Genomic DNA, 21,652 nt, shown 5'->3' with positions numbered 1-21,652 from the left:
CATCGACGCAAAGAATAGAGCGGTAAAAAACAACGGTGACCGCTCAACGCAAAGAAAAACGGAACGATCGGATACAATAACCAAATCTTGTGAGAGCCACGTTTATGAGAACAACGGAAAATGTAAATGGCGAAGTTAGGGGACAAAAAAGCGGACGGTATGGTAAGAAAAAGAGAGAGACAAAATGAATATGATGAAATATTTTTTGCGGGCCGGATGTTGTGAATTTTTTCACACTTTTTTTCTATGTATTGAGTGTCACTCATTAAACGCATCTTTGGATTGAAAAAAGGATAATTTTCACGAAATTGTCAATATTATATAATTTTGTCCATTTTTTTCAAACTTTGGTCAAATTTTTTGCAAATTCTTGATTTTGGAACGTTATTCCAGAAAACTGGATGGTTTCGTACATAAAAGAACGGTTTATCAATAATCGGATTTATATTTCTGTTTTTTTTAATTGCAACAAATTTGACCAATAACTTTCAACATTGAACAATTTAGCATTGTGTTCTCTCAATTATCTCTTTATCAGAGGTTATTTTTGATATACGAACCGACTTGATCTTTTTATTCAAAATTTCTAAAATTCCTCCGAAAATTTCTAAAATCGATGTTTTTTTTTTCGTCTCAGTATTACAGTTGTGGGGGGATTGTCGATGACCGATTGCTATATAAACCGTATTAGACAAATTTTTTGAATTTCCAAAATTTCACCAAAATTTTTCAAAACCGATGTATTTCCTAGTAGTAATAGAGTGAGTGATAGTCCCCGGGGGGGTGAGGACCCCATGTATTAAGATTGGTTATAGCGTCGATTTCCAAGAAATGGGGTCCTCACCCCCTTTTTAGGATGTGCATGTTTTAAGATTAGGTATAGCGGTCTCAATGTATTAAGATAGGTTGCATGTATTAAGATTAGGCTCCATGTATTAAGATTGGGTATAGCCGCCATGTATTAAGATTAGGTATAGCCGCCATGTAATAAGATTGGGTATAGCCGCCATGTATTAAGATTAGGTATAGCCGCCATGTAATAAGATTGGGTATAGCCGCCATGTATTAAGATTAGCTATAGCGGACGACATGTATTAAGATTAGTTATAGCGGTAGACATGTATTAAGATTAGTTATAGCAGTCGACATGTATTAAGATTAGTTATGGCGGTCGACATGTATTAAGATTAGTTATAGCGGTCGACATGTATTAAGATTAGTTATAGCGGTCGACATGTATTAAGATTAGTTATAGCGGTCGACATGTATTAAGATTAGCTATAGCGGTCGACATGTTTTAAAATTATTTATATCCGTTGACATATATTAAGATTAGGGGGAATTTTTTGAAAAATTGTTGAGATTTTTGTACATTTTTACGTCGTTTTTTCAATAATTTCCAATTACTCTCTTCTGATTGGTTAAAAATGACAGCTTTTTTGAAAAAATTGAATATAAAAAGTTATAGATAACAGACACAGTATAAATTATGCACATCAAAATACAAAATCACTCGAACATTTACATTAAATTGGTATAAATTGTTATTAAAATAAGTGAAAACCGAGGTACATTTAGCCGAGTGGGTTAATAAAGTCGACAAAAAGGAAAAACTTGCGTAGCTAACTGAGTAAAAGGTACAATTGTTAAAAACTAATGTCGACTTTATTGGGCACCAGCTTAGTGTATACCCCAGTAACCAAATTTACATATAATTACTAATAAAATTTAGTACATGCACATCATGAACATTGTTCAAGTTTGTTTGTAAAAATTTAAATAGATGAAAAGCAGCATAAATAGTGTAGAATCCACACAAGTTTTCCATTTTCTGGAGTGGTCTGTGTATCATTTTCTGATACTTTTTATTCAAAAATTTGTAATGTGTGATTGATCGTGCTAGAGAATCCGCATAGTAATAGTTCCTATTGAGGCGACCAATCATTATCCAATGTTCACCAGCTTCACTGCTTGGGGAAGTGTTGATGATTGCAAAAGTAAATTTGGGCAAATTTGGGACAAAATCTGCTGGAAAGGATCCAATATACCGGAATTTAAGCTCTGGAATACGTTCAATAATGTCACGAAGTGAGGTGTTATCCATGACAAATAAGTTTTCTTTTCTTTATCTCACAAGCTCCGCTTGTACAAGGATTCCTGACAGAGCAATCAAGTTGAAAACTTTCGTTCTGTTGAGAGAAGCAACAATCTTTGGATTTTGTGATTTTGTCAGCCGTTTCGTCCTGGGTGCTGGGATGAAACAAAACGATAATTATAAAAAGTCCAAGGAAAATTAGCAAAGGAATATAAATATATATATTTGAAGTTAGTCTTCCCCAGTTCACATCCATTAGTTAATTAACAATTGATGTAGAGAACAACAGCTAGATAGAGAGGCTAAGCCTACAAATGTTCCAACAAAGTACATAAAATTGAAAAAAAGATGAAAAATTATTAGACATTTTTAGCAACAGTCCCAAACTGATCAATTTTGACAGTGGACATCCTTTCTCCCAGAACAATGATTTCTGTTACGTTTCTTAGTGAACGATCAAAAAACATTTCCAATCGAATACTTTCTCCACTGAGTTCAGGATAATGAGTATTTTCGCCAGCATCTTGAAGTGAAGTGAGATCAAATACAAGTATGTAGTGGTTCTGAAACTGATGATTCGGTAACGCAGGAATTTCCTCGTTAAAATTCATTGCTTTCATTGTTGTTACGTATGCTCTACAGTCATTAGTTGTATCAAGCGATACTATAGCTCTACCTCCGCGAACAATTCTAAGTTCTCGCAAACCAAATTTCTGATAATGGAAAGGATTTTCTTGAAAATGTCCTGTGAATGCCGAATTGGTGTTCATCGCAATAGCTACTCTTCTGATTGGAGCATTGTTAAAAACATTTTCCTGAATAAACTGGTTCTGTCCTGAGGGAATAATAAATGTACGTGCAATGGTTTCCATAAAGTTGTAACAAGCAGGTTGATGAGTTAATTGGTATTTGATAGTCTGGTGATACACTTCGTTAACAACCACGCGTCGTGTAAATAAGGAACAGTCAAGAACCTTAAGGGAAACGTGAGGATTGTAGGAAATCATGTAAAAATTAGGTCTTGCACGAATCAATTTCAATCTGACTTTTGTATTTGGAAGCAGTAACTTTTCACATTGAAACAGGTCAATAGCTAATTTACCGTAGTAAGTGCTTCCATTTTTTAGCAGAAGTTCTTCCTCTCGCTCTATAAACGGGCTCTTCTCATAATCACTGGGTTCTTTTTCAAATTCGTATCCATGACAAGCCAAAATGCCTTCATTATTTCTCGTTGAAGCATTAAATTCATTGGAAATTAAAGCCTTGTGTCCATAGAGACCATTTGAGTTGTACACTTGTTGATTGTTCAGATACACTTCACAATTGGAGAAGAGTGAGTGTAAAATATTGTTGACATGAGTTAGATAATGTAAATCGTCATCTGTGAAAGACATACCCATATCTGGTTTTCCATGCTCATCTTTTTTCATAAAGTCATCAAACAATCTTCCCTTTTGTAGTCCAACTTTGATTTGAAGGTGGATATCTCTCATATCAAGATAGATGCTTCTATCTGTTTCAAATTCAAATTCAATGCTGCTTTCATCCAGTGAAGTACTAGGATAAACTTCTTGAACATGAGAAGACTCAATTGGTTCCAAAACAGGAATTTTGTCAAAAATCTCCAAGCAAGAGTTTGTAAAGTGTCCATATCGAAAATTGGAATCGTTTGTTGATCTGGAATTCATTTTAGATTAGCAAATATATCTTTTCTCGTTCGACGACGTCGACTGATTTTTGGAGGTGATCTACGAATAATGCGACGTTTTCTTGTTTTTCCTGCACCTAGCTGTTTACGTAAAGTTTTCTTCCCAACATCAGCAGCGACAGATTTGAGTTTTTTCTTCCCAGTCAAAACATTTCCAATTTCAGGAGCAGCCATTTCAATTAAATCAGCTCCCACTCTTTTTGCTGCTGGGACAACATATCGTCTCAAAAACGGAATTGCTGTCCTCCCAATTGTTTGCGCTAAAGCTCCAAAACCCCTACCCCTTTGTCTGGCATATCCGCGAAAATACGGTAAATCACTATCAGCAACCATTTTTTACAGTCTTAATTCTAAAAATGATTTTCAGAAGTTTTTCTAAACATTAGTACTGCTCTAGTTACTCCAACAGAGTTGAAAGGTACTTTTTCACCATAAGAGTCTCGGAGCTCTATTTTTATGCTGTGGAATGAATTTTTCAGAATTTTTTTAAACTGTAGGTTTGGAAAATTTTGATAATTCATGTATTGGCCAGTTGAGATGATGTCTCCATTCTTAACCTTTGATATAAAAGGAATGCATCGTAAAAGAGCAGCTTTTGTATCACCCACAATGTTGTATTCAACAATATCACTATATATCATCAATGTATGTATTCGTACAATGTCATATGGGAACTTGGGAAAATGTGGACCAGCACCACTCATGAAAACACCCATCCCATAAACAGCTTCTTCACATCCAAAGACATGACAAAGATCAGCACTAAATATAACAAGTAAAGAATTCTCATTGGGAAGACTCAAAGAAATTCGCTGTGTAATTTTGTTAACGTGTAATCTGATTGGTGTTTTTTCATACTTTTCTCGTTCCTGAACTTTTTTGTTCATTTCGTTTACAATATCAGAGATCGAAGGATATAGACCTGGATCAAGTGTGTAATAGTCTGATGGTTTTGTATTCGGTTTTGCTTCATCTAAATAGAAAAATTTCCCTTCCGTGATGTTTTGGTACAAGGAAGGATAAGATAGTTCTGTAATTGCAACCTCCCATTCTCCTTCGAGATTAATTTGTTCCGGAAGAAAGTTTGTAAAAGAACTTAATGTATTATTTGGATAACAATCAAAGGAAGCATTCGAAACCAACTCTACAGTAAAAGAATTGATATCTAAATGATACACTTTGCAAGCTCTTGTTCATAAAATTTGCCTAGAATTTCATCACCTTGTTCTCCATGAAGGTTATAGGTTGGTGGTTTCAAAGTCGCAATTTTAACAATTTCAAAAATTTCACTTGTGAATTGAGACTTGTAACCTTTTCTAAATGGGATATCGTACTTGGAGATTCGAACTTTGTCTCCAATTTTAAAGCGTGGTTTTTTGTACTCAATAATAGGGTTTTTGTAAAAAATTGACAAAAAATCTGAATTTTTAACGTTTTTGGGGGATTTACCTATCGATCTGTTAACTCTTGTATTCATAGTGTTAACAAAACTATCCATTTTGTGAACGTATTTATCACCGTTTTCCTCCATGTAGCGATAAATAATGTTTTTTAAAGATCTAATTGCTCTTTCTGCTACAGCAGCTTTTGTTTCACTTCTTGTAGAGTAGATTTTGATGTCTCTACTCTTGCAAAATTTTTTGAATTCTCCCCCGAACTCAGTACCTTGATCAACCCAAACTCTATCAGGTTTAGTGTTCTTCCTTAATATTTTTTTAAAGGCAGCTACAGCATCAGAGGCATATTTTGACTTCATTGATTGAACACGGACCAGGCGAGAAAAGACGTCAACACATATCAATAAGTATTTCACACCGTTATTAAATTCAGACAATTTATCCATAAAAGCCAAATCAAGACACCAAATCTCATTGATACGTTTTGCAAAAGCAGGTAATCTTTTGAAATGTCGAATTGCTCGTCTAAATTTAGTGTAAGAATTCTTTCTGTATAAAAAATCAGTAACCTTCTTTTTTGACAACCCACTGGCTTTCTGAAGGTTTTGAACTGAACCATATGCGGCTTTTCCTTCCCTGTACAACCTCTGTAGCTTGGCTTTTTCAGATTTGGAAAGGGATCCAGCTTCCTCGTTCTTTGCTTTTGGCATCTTTGTTTAAAATTTTATGTGGATTTATGCCGATTGCGTCAAGAATTGTGTAATAAATATCGGGACATTCAACGTTTTTCTTCTTCAGAGCGTATACAAAATCGACAAATGCAACGTTTGTATCTCTTCCGTCTAACAAAATGGAGTCAGATAGGGATAGTTTAATGCGAGGTGAATTTAAAATTTCATTGATAAGTGATTCGTTGCTAGAGGACTTTGTTTTAGCGTTAACTTTTCTATAAACAGTTTCCAAATTTTTTGGAACCGAATCCTGTTTTTCGTTATATTTGTCCAATCTTTGAGGTGATAACCTGATTTTTTGATCATAAAGTTGTTGAGGAATCAAAACAAACTGATCCATTTCAAGAGAGACGATTAATGATTGACGGAGTTAAAATTGATATAAGACTGATGCCTTTTTTGGAACTCAGAATCTGTCTTCTTTTACTGAGGCTTGTTCTTTTTAAAATAAGAAGATGAATTTCTTCTCTGAACTTTAAAACTTCTTGTTTTTGAATTTCTTTTAGCTCTCCTCTTAGAAGGTTTACTATGCACTCGTTTAGAAACTGGATAAAGTCTTTGGGACAATTTTTGAGAAAAGTTATTTTGAAGCTCTGGGAATATTTCTGGAACGCGATCAGAGTAGAGAGATGTTGTGTGCTCATCGTTCAAAAATGTAATCTGTTGCTTGCTTTGAGGTAGGAAAAATAAAGATGGTGTTGAACCACTGTTAGTACAGTATCTTAGAGAGTCGACTGTTTTTGGAGTCAAGTCAATAAGTAAATGACCATAGGGAACTGAAGTTGCTGTGGTATACCAGTCTTTTAGTTGAGATCCCAATCCCAACTGTTGACTGAGCGTGTTTATTTGTAAGACATCTCTGGGTGATTTGAATAAAACAATATGGGTGTTCTGTAGTTCAATGTCCCGTCCTAGTCGACTTTGATGAAAGAGATTGTGCTTTATGTACACTGTACTTAAACCTTTATGTCTACCAGCAGTAGCTATTTTTACAAATTCTTTAGAACTAGAAATTTCTTCACAAGAGTCATCAAAAATAAGTAAATACTTTGTTCCATTTTTAGGTAAATTTTGTATCAACTCAAAATCAACACCTTGAACGAACTCAATGTTTTTTATATTTTTTGACATTAGTCCGTAAAGAGATTGATAGTGTTGATAAAAATAGTAAATTTTGTCAAATTCTGGTTGAAAAGTTCCAAAAACTAACCAATCACGGATGAGTTGGGATTTCCCAGATCCACTTGGTCCAACCAATGAAATAAAAACTCGTTCCTTCGTGGAAATTATTTTGTTCATAATTTTGGAGAAGGTAAAATATATCCAACTGTACTCGACAAAATGGCGATCCAAACTGTTGTCTCCTCACAAGTCTCAGCTAATGTAATTCTTACGATACAACAAGCTAAAATCAATAGTATGACAAAGAACTGGGACAAAAAAACTACTAAAGACCGGTTACACGTCTGTCCAAAACATTTCCAAGATTGACGTTCTTGATTATTGTCATCAAAGACAAAATTACCTAATTGAAGCCCCTTATCAGTGTGATCAGTCATTTAAACGCTATCTTCTTCCCTAGGGATAAAGGAACTGTGCAACTGAATTGAAACGTAAACAACGAAAAAAATGCCAAAAATTAATAAAAAGATAAGTGAACTAAACATAACACACAACCAAATTATTGTTCCCTCAGATGAATCAGTGAGAAAAAGCATCAAAATTGAAAAAAGTACCAAAGTTAGGAGCAAGACTATGAATGAATAATAAAGTATGGGAACACAGTATTTGTAGATATTTTTTGACCAACTCATTCTCTTATACTAATTTCAGAGGAAAAAAATTACAAATAAAAATGATAAATTACAATCACAAATACAAACATTAAATATTATCAAAAAAATTTAAAGTCCATATCCCATAAACGTGAGCCTTCTTTTCTGCACAATGAAGAGTCTTCTTGTGTCGATAGGGGTAGTTGCTGCAATTCCATTCAACATCCTTGTTTTCTAATAGTTTGGAAGCCTTCGGACAACCAAGATCATCAAGATTTTCCACATCCTTACACAAGTAGGGTGATAAAATTTTGCATTTTTCAAGTCCTTTAGCAAAGTACTCTGTTGTTGGTGAGCAATGTTGATGTATAATAAAAGCCAACTCAGAATAATCAAGCTTTCCATGGTTCCAATTTATACCGTGCATATTTTTTGTATTCCATTTTGCTTGAAAAGTCGGCTTGTAGTCTTTAGGTGGGAGAAAACTGTATCCAAGTACAATTCCGTCCTTAAAGATTCCCAACTCTTTGATAATTTTTCCTTCTAAGCATTCAATATCTAGTACAACGAGAGGCATTCTTTCTTCTGGGATGATTTTTCAAAAAATGATCAACAGTCTAGCATTTTGAAAATACGTGGATGACAAATTTTTATAAAGATACAAAAGAACAGACCAGTAATGTGACCCAAGAGACATGAGCTCGGAAATTGAGGTAACATGTAACAATAACCCGGTCCTTGGTTTGTAGTTGCTTTAACCGCTCCAGCAGAATCGTGTAAAATTGCATGTAAACGAAACACTTTCGATCTTGCTAGGAAAAAGTCCAGAATTGAATTACCGTATCCAATAAGTCCTCCGTGGGGGAAGTTTTGGTCAATTTCCTCCAAATTAATGTTTTGATCCCAAATTTTACATGCAGCCAGGAAACAGTTTTTTCGTTTTTCGTTGTAGGGAAACATTGGAAAAATACTACTGTAACAATTAAAAATGTTTAGAAGTGTGACAATATCCATCAATTGTTTTCTTTATTTATCTAAAGTGATACTGGTCTTTTTGAAAGTCTCTACATAAGAAAGAAGGTCAGGAAGATGTTCCAATAATTTTTTGTATTCCTCCTTTTTTAGTTCAATTTTTGTCAAAAAACTCCATTGAACTCCGTTCCAACGATGTTGTGAAATGGAAACTTCGTGTTTATCAGATTGATATATTAAAGTAGTGCGTCGTAATCCGTTATGAATAACCCACTTTAGTTCTGAAAAATTGGACTCACTGTCAAGTTTATCAATTTTGGGAAAATTTAGAGCTTCAAGAACTGTATAAGAAGACTTTTTTAGTTCGTAGTGAAGTCTAACGTGGAATACTTTAGATTTATTTCTTAGACTCAGAAAAATATTTCTGGAGGAACCAATATTCCAACTCATTTTCAGTTTGAAAAAAAAGAAAAATGATTCAAATAGTATGAATTAAAAAGACAAATACATTATAAAATTACACATTTATTGAAATGTACATTGTTGAATATTAGAAAAGTCCTTCAGATTTTGTATCAACTCCTTGAATTCATCCAGAGTGTAGCTGACATAAGTCACTTGTTTGAACTCGTTGTTCTCCTTTCGACAAAAAAGTCGAATTTGTACATAAGTTGAAGCTGGGTTGTCCTTGATGTATTGGAGGAAAGTAACATAGAGTCTGCGATTTCGTCCAATGCTAATCTCTCTCACTTTGTGATACTGTTCCAGCACGTGTTCCATTCCTATGTTTTTGTCGAATTGGGGTTGGTTTTCTCTCATCTCCAGTTCTCCATTGAGAAGATCCTCCTTGAGGAAGCAGAATTTCTTAAACTCATAGTCTCCAATTCGCAGTTGCTGGTACTTTTCAAAAGTCCCAGAATTGTCTTTTCTAAAGACTTGGAAGGTTGGTTCAGTATAAAGTTGTCCGTTTCTTGAAATCTGGGACATAGTAAACCTCCCAAATCTTTTTGAATTGGAACCAAAGTCCATATAAAAAGGAACCGAATCAGTCCCTGGTTTTGGTGAGGATTGAGTGTACATTGAAGGAGCACTCGAAAGAAAAGGTGATACTTTAGAGAGAGACATTTCAACAACTTGAGCTTAGAGTGAAAGAGAAAATAAATGATGTATTTGTACGCAATTCCTCTCAATAACTTAAAATTTCCTTTTATGGTAATGACGTCATGTATACCCATAAAAGGTATGCTAAATGACGTTATTTCCTTATAGGGTAATCTATTCGGAAATCTTGAGGTTCGCAAATTTTTTAACCAGAATTTCAAACGGATCCTGGTGTTTAGCTCGTCTGTGTTGCATTAAAGAAAAATAGTGCTTGAAATATTTTGAACAAGTATAACAACGAATTTTTTTAGCCTTCTGTTTCTTGAACTGTATCATTTCGAAAATGGGTTTTTATGGAAACAGAACTTGTTATCTCTAAAAATAGAAATTACGTTACCGTAATTCTTGTTTCCATATATAGGTTCTATAGTGTTATCCCGATATAGAAATGGCAGCAATAATGTGTCAGGTTTTACCTCAATTTTACAGAGATTATAATGACAAGACATTATTCATTTCTGTATCAGTTAAGGAGTATAAACCTTATCTACTCACTAAAAAATACTCCGTTGCTACTCATAATGACAACTTTTGTCCATTAAAGAACTGTCACTACCACATTATTCTCATTTCATCCTCAGTGAAAGAGATACTAGAGAAAATGGAAAATTTGTCTTATGTTTATCAAACAGTTGATTGCTTGTACACACTCTATAAATATCAGTTCTTTGGTTCCATTATAGAAGAGTCAGGAGTGGTCTTTACTCAGTTAACCAGAGCGGTAGAGCACAACTTGGAGAATAAGTACGTGGAAAAAGTGCCCAGTATCTCCAAAAAACGATTGAGTAGAAAGAAGTTCAAGCGTCACCTTCTACGCGCTGAGCAAAGAAATGCGAGTACTCAAACCCTTGGATCATCTTTTCTAGATAGGGTGCATTCCCTTAGAAATTCAAAGTATGAGAGTGAACTTATAAAGATTGTTGATTGTTTGTTAGATGGACATGGCATAATTGATAATCCTCTTTTGTATCTTGAAATTAGAAAATAAAGTATATAATTTCTTGCTTGTGATTTGTATTTACCTTTATAATTTAAATTAACTTGTGTTAAAAATCAATTTTTCAAAAACTTTTCTTAAAAATCGAAAGTTCAAACAACTTTTTTATTAAATATCGAAAAATTTTTCAAACTTTTCTCCTAAAAATCGAAAACTTTTTCAAGAATTTCTGTTTAATATCGAGTTTTGAATTGAAAAAGTTTTCTTAAATGTCGAAAAAATTTTCAAAAACTGTCATTTAAAAACGCAAAAAAATTTCATTTTTCTTCCTTTTACGGTATGATTTTGCGCAAATAAAAGAAATTTTCTTTACATTTTAAAATGACAATTTTCGAACTTGTTTTGTTTCAATAAATATCAATTTTTAAAACAAAGATTTTTATTAAAAATCGAAAAAGTAATTTAGTTTTTTTCTTAAAAATCAATTTTTAAACGATCGCTTTTGTTAAGAAACAGAATTTTTATCAAAGTGTTCCTAAAATTTGGACAGAAAAAAATTGCTGTGTTTTTTTTTTCAACATAGCTTGCATAGTGTTTGTAGTAAAGAAAAAGTTCAACTTAAAAAGAAATGAATTAAAACAAAAGTATAAATACATCACAAAGAATTCAAGTATAAAATATACAATATCAAACTTATTCAAAAAGAGTTCTCACAACGTGATCTGGCAAGTTTTGAATTTCATTGCCAAATGGACGGACTCTTTCAACAATTGCTGGCGGTTCGGTAGGTCGAAGACTGATGGGAGTTATCGGAGCCTCATCAGTCAGTACAATGGGGTTGTGAGCTGTTCCGTCCTCTATGGAGGGGGTTGTCATTGACGGTGTAGTTGACATATCAGTCGAACCATAATATTGAGCTGGATCGAAGTTTTCCAGATCATTAAATGACCACGTGGTGCTAGTATCAACACTCAATTCGCTTTGTTCACTGCTGCCAGCATTGCTCACTATCCGGAGAAGGCTGTTTTGCGGTTCTGGACTGGATACTTGACTTGTCTCGGGTGTATTGAACCAGTTGTTGGGAATCTGTCCTTCCTCCCATGGAAATGTGTACTGAATGCTTCCAGCAACGTAGTTGTCGGGAAAATCTGTTCCGTTAACGTGAGGGTAGTGATGTCCACTGATCACAGCAACTTCGTGACCCATTGCGTGAGTTCCAAGCTGATTCTCCGTGATTGGAACCTGTCCCTGATGATATGTGTCAAACTGTTGTCGCTGGTGCTCAATAATGTGCCACACTGTGATAGGCAGGTTTAGAATTGACTCGTAGAGACCATTCGACAGGTCTCTGATGCTGATCCGAGCAGTCTCCTCTGTGAAAGAAACTGAGTAGAGAAGGCTGTTGTTCTGCACTGTAAATTCCATTTCTCAATGAGGTGAGATTAGATGAGAGTTTATAGTAGTTGAGACAGAGGTGATGTTGATTTTAGAGAATAGAAAGCAAGTGATGCCGGGAGAATTTTTGAGCTCTATATATACTAAACTCCAACCAATGAGAACAAAGTTTCCAAAAAGGGTAAAATTTAGCAGAAAAAGTGACGTTATTTTCCAGAAAAGGAAATGTCTCAGTTGTAAAGTTACCAAAGAAGGAATCAACTCATAGAAAATCTAACATTACTATCCGAAACCCGTAAGCTCAAAACTGAATAGTGACCAAAAAAGGTGCTTTTTACACGTGTTATCCTAGTTAACAGCCAAAGATGGATAAGTTAGAGGAAATGAGTTGACGTAATTGATCAAAAAAGGCAAGCTTTGATAAATTCTCTCCATCTCGTTAAATCTCAAATCGATCTCGGAAAATGTTCCAAATTTGGAACTAAATTTTTGTATATAAATGTTGGGGAGTCGTATTCCAAATCGTAGTCTTACCCCCTCTGCATTGTAGTCCTTGTAATAATGAAAGAACAGCGCACTCTGCAGAGATGAAGTAATTGTTACTGGTTCAGGAATTGGGATATAGTTAGATTGAGACAAATTTCTGTAGTGTTCCATTATTTCTGGGACAGAATTCAATATGAAGAGCATTTCATACTTGTTGATGTGTAGTTCCGACGATAAATCGAAAGATTGTTTCGTTATGTAGTCATCATACTCGAATTTTTTTATAGAAAAGGTTGCATACTCAAATCCTTTACTAAACCGGATAATTCTGTTGTTTTGAGTAAAAACGTCCAAAAAATTGTAAAAGAAATAAGAGTCAACGTCAATTTCGTCTACTCTGTAAGCATCAGCGATTCCTTCCTTTCTTTTGTAAATTTTTTCCAAAAGTTGTAAGTGATTTTTGATCAACATTTTTCACAAATGAATACGGTATCAAGTAAAACTCTGTTAATATAAAAGAAAATTAAAATAGAAAAAGCAATGCATAAAATGAAATCGTTTATCTTGAGAATTAGATTTCTAAAGCTGAAGTCTGATTGGGTGGGAGGTTCTATTACAACAACATTAAGTTGTACAACGTAAACTTGTTCTTCAATAATAGATGGAAACTTTTTCTTGATCTCTCTCTTGTTGTGTTGGAAGCACATTCATTCAATAGTTTCTATTTTCAGTAAAACTAAATTTGATCTCAGGCAGTAAATTTTATCAATATTTGAGATACAAAATTTTGGACTAAATTTATACAAAATATTAACAATCGTTAATTTTTAAAGAACAGTTTTCTTGTTGTGATTTCTTTGGGGAAATAATCTGTATGGAAAAATTCAAGTAAAGTTAAACAAATAAGAGTGAGAAGCAAATGAGAAAAAAATGTTTAGTTCGAATTTTTTGCCACGGAATGAATTTGTACTTTTAAACTGAAAGCTAGTTAACTATATGCAGAGCTGTCGCAATTAGAATCATAGCAATCTTCTAGAATGTTCTGACATGACGCCTGAATCTAAAAATAGAAATGACGTCATTTCCATATATGGAAGGGATGAGTCATCATCGAGTACCTCGAAGTTACATAGCAGCTTTTAATCATTATACTTTCTGTTTTTTCAGATTCACTTGCTTCGCGATTTACCTGAATTTTACTCAATTCATATTGAACTAACATAACAGTGCCTGCTCTTAATATAGTATTTTGCTCATATTTTAATCTCGCTATATCTGAACTGGTTTAATTCATTTGTTTTATGAAAGTCAGTATTTTCAACCAATCAGAATCAAGTACTTAACCTATTCTAGAACATATGGTAAAGAGCACTCTATGACAAAAATTTATTAAATTGCTCAAAGTATCCTTTTTCTAAATATTTAGCATAGATTCTAACCAGTTAATCGGCTAAGCACGTTTTAAAACTAGCATTTTATTGAGTGCGGGTAGTAGTTCTGATGTTTCGACGTAAATTCAGTGCAAGAAACAGAATAAAAAGAACATGCTGACTAATAAAGTCGATATTAATTTTTTAACAATTGTGACTATTACTCAGTTAGCTACGCAAGTTGTTCTTTTTATCGACTTTATTAACCCACTCGGGTAATTGTGCCTCAGTTATCAGTTTCCTGATACTTTTTCAATGTCAGTCTTAGATTGAGGATGTATTTTTATGTGATAAGTTTATTTTGTGTCTGTGATTTTTTAATTTGTAGTTCATTTGCTTTTCTATTATTTGACGTTTTTCCAAGTTTTCAGCGATAACGAGTTCACTAGCACTGTGACAATGTCAGATTAGCAAGAGGTAGTTTCGATCTACCGACCTCTGGGTTATGAGCCCAGCACGCTACCACTGCGCCATCTTGCTGTTTAATGTCGGCTATACATCATCTTAAAACATCTAGGTTAAATTGTGAATTTTTGACTTCAGTTTTCAGTAAAACTTTCGTAAAGTTTGATTCGATTTAGCAGATTTTATGCTGTTTGACATCATGTTTGCGTAATTTTGAGCTTTTTATTGTATTTTAATGCTAAAAACTGCACCACATAGCAAACTGCTTACTCTGAAAAAAGTTGTATAGTACTAGTCAACTTTCAATTTGTTGACCACTTTTATTTGTTTTTATATTGTTTTTTCGCTAAATGTGTCATCTGTGTCTGGTTATGCCCTGTTTCAACTCATTTGATTTTTAAAACTGGTATTTTCAACCAATCAGAATTAGGTATTTGATCAAAACCTAGCTTGAAAAGCAAAAAGGAGGCAAAATTTTGCAAGAGTCCTGCAAAAATTCAGCAAATTTTATGTAAAGTTTGATTCGATTCAGCAGACTTTATGCTGTTTGACATCTTTTGTGCGTAATTTTGAGCTTCTTATTGTAATTTAATGCTAAAAACTGCACCACATAGCAAACTGCTCACTCTGACGAAAGTTGTATAGTACTAGTCAACTTTTAATTTGTTGACCACCTTTATTTGTTTTTATATTGTTTTTTCGCTAAATGTGTCATCTGTGTCTGGTTATGCCCTGTTTCAACTCATTTGATTTTTAAAACTGGTATTTTCAACCAATCAGAAGAGAGTATTCAGAAATTATTGAAAAAAAACAGCGTAAAATTGTACAAAAATCTCAAAAAATCTCAAAAAATACCCCTGATCTTATACCTAATGTAAATACATGTCAGCGGCTATGAATAATCTTAATACATGTAGCCTATACCTAATCTTAATACATGTAGCCTATACCTAATCTTAATACATGTAGCCTATACCTAATCTTAATACATGTAGCCTATACCTAATCTTAATACATGTAGCCTATACCTAATCTTAATACATGTAGCCTATACCTAATCTTAATACATGTAGCCTATACCTGATCTTAATACATGTAGCCTATACCTAATCTTAATACATGTAGCCTATACCTAATCTTAATACATGTAGCCTATACCTAATCTTAATACATGTAGCCTATACCTAATCTTAATACATGTAGACTATACCTAATCTTAATACATGTAGCCTATACCTAATCTTAATACATGTAGCCTATACCTAATCTTAATACATGTAGCCTATACCTAATCTTAATACATGTAGCATATACCTAATCTTAATACATGTAGCCTATACCTAATCTTAATACATGTAGCCTATACCTAATCTTAATACATGTAGCCTATACCTAATCTTAATACATGTAGCCTATACCTAATCTTAATACATGTAGCCTATACCTAATCTTAATACATGTAGCCTATACCTAATCTTAATACATGTAGCCTATACCTAATCTTAATACATGTAGCCTATACCTAATCTTAATACATGTACCCTATACCTAATCTTAATACATGTAGCCTATACCTAATCTTTATACATGTAGCCTATACCTAATCTTAATACATGTAGCCTATACCTAATCTTAATACATGTAGCCTATACCTAATCTTAATACATGTAGCCTATACCTAATCTTAATACATGTAGCCTATACCTAATCTTAATACATGTAGCCTATACCTAATCTTAATACATGTCGAGCGCTATAGCTAATCTTAATACATGTCAACCGCTTTAACTAATCTTAATACATGTCAACCGCTATAACTAATCTTAATACATGTCGGCGGCTATACCTAATCTTAATACATGGCGGCTATACCCAATCTTAATACATGGAGCCTGATCTTAATACATGCAACCTATCTTAATACATTGAGACCGCTATACCTAATCTTAAAACATGCACATCCTAAAAAGGGGGTGAGGACCCCATTTCTTGGAAATCGACGCTATAACCAATCTTAATACATGGGGTCCTCACCCCCCCCCCCCCCCCCGGGGACTATCACTCACTCTATTACTACTTTTCCTTCTCAAATTTTTTTTTGGGGGTTAATGGTGACCGTTAGTTTCTTTATGGGAGATGATGTCATTATACTGTTTCAATATAGTAAAAGTTGCTGTGAAAAACAATGAAACTTCATGTTAGTAGTTGGTTTTCTCGCCTTCTAAACTCCGCTAAGTAATTTAAGGCACAAAGTTATTACAGAATTCATAATTGTGTCTTCCGGTTTTTTCTTTGCAAACTCTTTGACGCATTCTTGATCCACAAGTAGAAATTGTTGCGTCATTTCCTCAAATTTACCATTCTCTTTTTGTTAGAGTTTGCCCCTGTTACGCCAATAGTTCCTTTACAACTCTCTGGCTAGCTGCTTTTCAAATCGGTCTGTGAGCTGTGCCGCCTCCTTCTGATTTCTCTCATCCACGTGTTTTTTGACAACACGAGTTAAGGAAGATCAAAATTTATTTAAGAAGCAACAAATTTGGTCAACAGGGCCTCTTTACTCGTTTGTTATCGAAACAATTATTAATTGGAATCAAATTTTGAAAAAACTGGTTGAATAACTAGATAACTAAGTGATCACTTTTTATTTCGTGTTTTTTTATTACGTTCTCAAACTGATCAAAGATGTTCCGGCTTGAAGTAAAAAAAAAATGAATCAAATAACGCGCGTAGATCTACAAATGGGGTAAACATTCATAACATCAATTATAACTTAATTATTCTGTTGGAATGTTTTGAATAATTAGAACTCGGTCACGTTATAACGAAAGTAACGTTTAAACGAAGAGCTGTTAACGCTGTGCATCTTTGTCAATAAATTATCTTCTTTTGTAGATCCCGGGTCGCGGCACCATAAATGTAGCTGAGAAGTAAGTGCAGTCTATCGATAAGTCTCACTTCACCAAGATCTATGGCTCAACCAATATATAGCAACGTGTTATCGGCAACACGTATAAGCCTTGCTACGTACATAAACGCAAGTAATTTTAGACGGCCAAATCTTTTTGCTCATTCAACTGGTATCAGTTTATTTTTGATACTTGAGATCAAAGCCGGGCACCATTCTATTCGAAACCGTGCAAAAAAACAAAAACCGAAAATAATTAAGCTCAAACGAGCCTTACTTGATAGGTTTATTTATTAGAAATGACGAAATTATGTTTTTTGCACTTTTTCCGAGCCTTATGCGTAAATTGGAACGATATCTATGCGTATTTAAATATTCAATTCTGATTGGCTAAGAAAAATGACGCATTTTGCTATATATATCCAATACATCTATTTACTCAGTAGCAAGTAGTAACGCTACTTTAATAGTACTAGTACTAGTGCTAGTACTGGTACTAATAGTAGTACTAATACTAGAACTAGAAATAGTACTAGTACTATTTGTAGTATTAGTTGTACTGGTACTACTACTGCTTCTGCTTCTTCTTCTTCTACTACTACTACTACTACTACTACTACTACTACTACCACTACTACTACCACCACTGCTTCTGATGCTGCTGGCGCTACTACTATTGCTACTACTACTACTACTACTACTACTACTACTACTACTACTACTACTACTACTACTACTACTACTACTACTACTACTACTACTACTACTACTACTACTACTACTACTACTACTACTACTACTACTACTACTACTACTACTACTACTACTACTACTACTACTACTACTGCGGCCATATGGAAATTGGGGTAGGGCGTCCGCGGTTTCCGGAAATTGTCCGCTCCCGCTCAATTTTCATTTTAAATGAAAGGTGAGATTATGGAAAGTAAGAAAAAATGTTTTTCTACCGAAGAGTCAAAATGGCCACAAAAAAAAATAAAAATTGACAGAGATATTCTAGTTCAAAAAAATTGGACATTTTTGCAAAAAACTACATTTTTCTTTGTTTTTTAAGGGCAAAAAACCCTTGTTTTTTACACGAGCAGATAGGGTTTATTCTGTAGTTTGTGGAACAATTTTTTTTGTTGCTCTAAGGGCAATATTTGTTGAGTTTTTGTCCGAGCGGAATTGGACGCTTTTTTTGGCCAAGCTGCACGTAAAATTGAAATGTGAAAATCTCTTCGAAAAATTAACTTTTTTAAGTTTTCTTTTTGATTCGTCGCTGTATGACTAATCTTTGACGTTTCTGGCTGTATGAAAACAATCGCAGACAAAAATATCACCCATCAAAACTTTGATTCAGTAAATGATGTTGACCTCATCGAGTGCGTCGGGACCTCCTGATGTTCGAGATCAGGTCAAATTCTAAAAATGAACCTACAACCCTAATTTTTTGCATGCGGCTACAAAATAGTCATACAAGGCAGCTCACAAAATTCGAGGTCAGGATAGTTGAAAAAAACCGAGAAAAACCGGTCTCTGAAAATGCTCTATGGAAATTGGGCATGCTTTTTAAATAATTTTTGGCCAATTAATCATTACTTTTTTGTTTTTTAACATTTTGCTAGTTTTTTAAGTTTTTCGGATCCCCGAAATCAAGGTCCGGGAGAGAGGCAATAGGGCCATTACTTTATTGAGCAATGGAACATTTTTCTTGAAGTCCGAAAAAATGTAACAAATGCTGAAAAAAGTCAGGAAAGAAGAAAACATTGGCCATTTTGTTTTAGCTAAACCCAGAGGAAAAAAGAAAACAGTTTTCAAAAAGTTATATAATAAGGGGGAGATCTCGGTGTTTTGGTGTCCAATTAATGACGAGGAGTATAAAAAATGTTTGAGTGAATGTGAAAATTTTCCGGAATCAAGCTAAATTTCATTGTCGCATAGAAACTTCAGCAAACGTTTGTTTGTCTTTCAGCTTAGTTATTGAGGCCTGAGAACGTTTTTGGTACCCATTTTTCAATTTTTTGTTCTCCTCAATTTGACAAAACTTAAATTTTTTGGTTTCAAAAAAATTTGTGCGTAAAAATGGAAATTGGGCAGAAAAATGGGCTTTGTAGTCAAACTCTGCACTTTCAGGTTTCTAATGGGTTTTAATTGATTCAAAAAGAGTCCCAAAAGTTTAAAAATGGTGGCAATTTTTAAGTTCAATAAATAATCTATGCAATTCATCTTCTTAGAAAGGTATGTAGACTTCTGGGTTAACATAAATGCGTTGAAATTCTTTTTGAGACTGGAACAAAAAAAGGTCTGACTTTTTCAGCCAAATACTTTGGCACAATCCAACTGCGTTTACGCTAATTTTAATAGTTGTCCTGATGCTATGGATTACGTAGTTTAAGAGCACTTTAACCGAATTTCAAGAATATCCTTTAAACAGACGTTTCAAATACTTTTTTTAAATTTTGGAAATTGGGCAAGTGAATTTGACTCTCATTTGGCCACTTCATTTTTCTCTAATTGCCAGCAATACTAAACTACAATCGATGCATTTTTAAGTCCTGGATTTTGTCAAATCACGCCGCGGCTAGTTGGCCATCGCCAAAGTAACCTGAAAATGAAAAATTTCATACAAAAACCTAATTTCACGAAAAAGGTACTTGAGACAATAAAAAGAAACTAACAAAAACCAATTTCTGCAACAATTTAGAGCCAAAATTTGAAAGCAATCAATCCATAATAAATATACACAAGCATATATAATCAAAAAATTTCAAATATTTAAATTTAAATGGTTTTTTTTTGCATTCATTACGAGTTGTCACTCATATTTTCCTCAAAGTTGCTGATATTTTGTCACTATTGTGAAAACTTTTGAACCACTCTTCTTTTACCAGTAGGTTCACAAGTTGTCAAAATGAAACTCAAAGCCCTGAGAAGGTCCACGGCAGGAGTTTTTGATCACAAAAATTATCAAGTTTTGTTTTTCGCCAAAAAATGGAAATTGGGTAGGAAAACGTAAATTGAAATCAAATAAAGTCCTTTTGAATGGTTAATCAAAAAAATTGAAGCATTATCACCACCATGCCGTTAGAGTTTTCTACAAAACTCACCATTTGACTGAGTTAGGGCTACAGTTGTGAACTTGTAACATATAAAGTCTCTCGGGCAAGAAATTGCGCTTGTGAAATTTAAAAAAATCAAAATTTTTTGTATCCTAGTAAAAAGAAAGTAACAAAAGTGTGTTTTTCATTCTGGTTTTCACCCAGTCTACTTGAGTAGTTTAAACGCATTACCTTTTTGCCTAACTGGATCAATGATGGGCAATAAAATTTGATCTAGACCTGTTAGAAGGCGACATAAGCGTAAGAAAAGAACGAAGGTTGGACAAATCTTGGTGCCCTGACAAAGTCCACAGTCGCCAAAACACTGCACCAAAGTGACGACCGTAATTGCTCGTTTGCAGAAGGGCCAAAAAAACAGGCGGCCACTTTGAGCCCGAAGCTTGTGCCTCAGGCTCAAAGTGGCCCCCGGAACCCAACCCACTAAAAAAAATGTTGAGTCTATATTCGAATAGTGAGCGGACTAAACACATTATCACCATCATATCTTTCAAATGTTCTAAAGAGCTCCCCAATAGATGGAATTTTGACTACGGTTTGGAAATTGTCACATATAAAAAGTCTCGGGAAAGAAATTGCGCATGTAAAATTTTTAAAAAAAATTAAAAATTCTTGCTTCTGAGTGAAAAAAAAGTATTAAAACACTGTTTTTCACAAAAAAGACATGCTGTTGTTTCACCCAGTCCATCTCAATAATCTATATGCAGTACTAATTGCCTAACTGGATCAATGATGGGAAGTTAAAAATGATCTAGACCTGTTAGAAGGCGACATAAGCGTAAGAAAAGAACGAAGGTTGGACAAATCTTGGTGCCCTGACAAAGTCCACAGTCGCCAAAACACTGCACCAAAGTGACGACCGTAATTGCTCGTTTGCAGAAGGGCCAAAAAAACAGGCGGCCACTTTGAGCCCGAAGCTTGTGCCTCAGGCTCAAAGTGGCCCACTGAACCCAACCCACTAAAAAAAATGTTGAGTCTATATTCGAATAGTGAGCGGACTAAACACATTATCACCATCATATCTTTCGAATACTCTAAAAAGCTCCCAAATAGTTGGAATTCGGACTAAAGTAGTGAAATTGTCACATATAAAGTCTCTTCGGCAAGGTATTGCGCTGGTGAAATTTAAAAAAAAATCA

General features: G+C 34.2%; 1 protein-coding gene and 1 non-coding gene across 2 annotated transcripts in view; one reads left to right on the top strand and one right to left on the bottom strand.

Moving 5' to 3' along the window:
- The first annotated feature begins 13,704 nt into the window (after positions 1–13,704).
- The window catches only part of LOC142352095 (cAMP-dependent protein kinase catalytic subunit beta-like), an 85,686-nt gene continuing 77,738 nt past the window's right edge, over positions 13,705–21,652 (top strand). Inside the window, exon 1 of the mRNA XM_075404465.1 lies at positions 13,705–13,771. Coding sequence (XP_075260580.1) covers positions 13,705–13,771 — 67 coding nt within the window. The remainder of the gene's footprint in view (positions 13,772–21,652) is intronic.
- On the bottom strand, positions 14,496–14,567 carry Trnam-cau (transfer RNA methionine (anticodon CAU)). The gene has a single exon. It is a non-coding gene; the product is annotated as a tRNA-Met (tRNA).

This window comes from Convolutriloba macropyga, chromosome 13 (assembly GCF_964194025.1).
Source record: "Convolutriloba macropyga chromosome 13, txConMacr16.3, whole genome shotgun sequence".
In the NCBI taxonomy this organism is placed as follows: Eukaryota; Metazoa; Xenacoelomorpha; order Acoela; family Convolutidae; genus Convolutriloba; species Convolutriloba macropyga.
This window is presented reverse-complemented; position numbering and strand designations above follow the sequence as displayed.